The following is a 1,251-nucleotide window of genomic DNA, read 5'->3' on the forward strand; positions in this document are numbered from 1 at the left end:
AAAAAAAAAAAAAAAAAAAAAAAAAAAAACACTTGAATTGTGTAACGGTCAGCAAATAATGTGTAACATATATGAAGGTCAACGAAAACCAAATGATTACTTAGACATATATTGATTGGTAGGAGCAAAAGTTGGTGCTTCACTCTGATATTGTCCTTGAGCAAGTATCCCATTCCAACCTACAATTATAAACACTTATATTTAAATAAAATTCTTGGATAATTAAACATATTTGACTTGAATCTGAGTTTTTGAGTTAGGACCTAGAGAAGGATCAAGATTCCTAATCTTGAGCTCTCTGTATTCTTGACAAAGAGCGCAACAAGAGCATAGGACATGACTGGCACAATCTGAATATGGAGCTTCCACGAGATTAAATTTTCTCCTCATCTTTTCCCTATACTTTGATCCCATCACCCACTGTGAGCACAAAACCGGCATCATCAACAGGTACATGAAACTTCCAAGAGGACAAGCTGCATAAACAACTCAATATCAGCTATAGAAAAAAATCCAATTAATGAAGATTTCTGGATCCGGTTTCAAAATTGTGTAAACCAGAACATACTCATCTCTCCTTCATCCACCACTTCTGCTATTTGTCCGAACGTCACACAAGGTGAGATTAATGTCATAGCGGCTGCACAAAGTTTCAAAGATCAGTGTGAGTCCATTAATTTGGCAAGAAATATAAATATCTAAAAACTTGTATAAGAGTGTATATGGATACAATTACCATTGGTTTGGTCTTCATGACAATCAAACAAACCAGTGCTCCATGGCCTCCCAACAGATAGGTTAACATTAGCTTGATGATACTTTGGCGGCGCGAACTGACTCACGGGAACTCCGGTTTGCTGGTTGGGTGTACCGGTTTGCTGAAGCGGTATACTGTTGTTTGGATTCTCCTCTGATGGAGTAGTGACACGACCCATTGGTTGATATGTTAAAGTGTAGCAAGCTAGTTTTGACGTGAAGGGTTGATTTATATAGGAAAATTTTAGTAAGGAGAAGCTAATTCTAATTTTCTTTAGCCGTGAAATTAATCAAATAATATTCAATTGAAAATTTGAGTTTTTCTTATCGATAGAACGACGAAACTTTCTATGCCGAAAAGAAAGAAGAAATTTTGAATGACGTAGTTCACATTTAAGTTTTGACTTTTCAACGGTCGATATATTAAAAGTCAATGGATTGTACTGTGTTAAGGTCACAAATCAAAGTCAACCCCCCCCCCCCCCCCCCCCCCCC

General features: G+C 37.0%; 1 protein-coding gene across 1 annotated transcript; it reads right to left on the reverse strand.

The window, feature by feature from the left end:
• Positions 16–972, reverse strand: LOC104742724 (protein PLANT CADMIUM RESISTANCE 8-like). The gene is made up of 4 exons (XM_010463758.2): positions 737–972; positions 569–640; positions 264–476; positions 16–179 (listed from the first exon to the last, which is right to left on the reverse strand). The coding sequence occupies exons 1-4, from the start codon at positions 933–935 to the stop codon at positions 97–99; spliced, it is 567 nt and encodes a 188-aa protein (XP_010462060.1). The 5' UTR covers positions 936–972; the 3' UTR covers positions 16–96.

The sequence above is a fragment of the Camelina sativa genome, chromosome 14, assembly GCF_000633955.1.
Source record: "Camelina sativa cultivar DH55 chromosome 14, Cs, whole genome shotgun sequence".
Taxonomy (NCBI): Eukaryota; Viridiplantae; Streptophyta; class Magnoliopsida; order Brassicales; family Brassicaceae; genus Camelina; species Camelina sativa.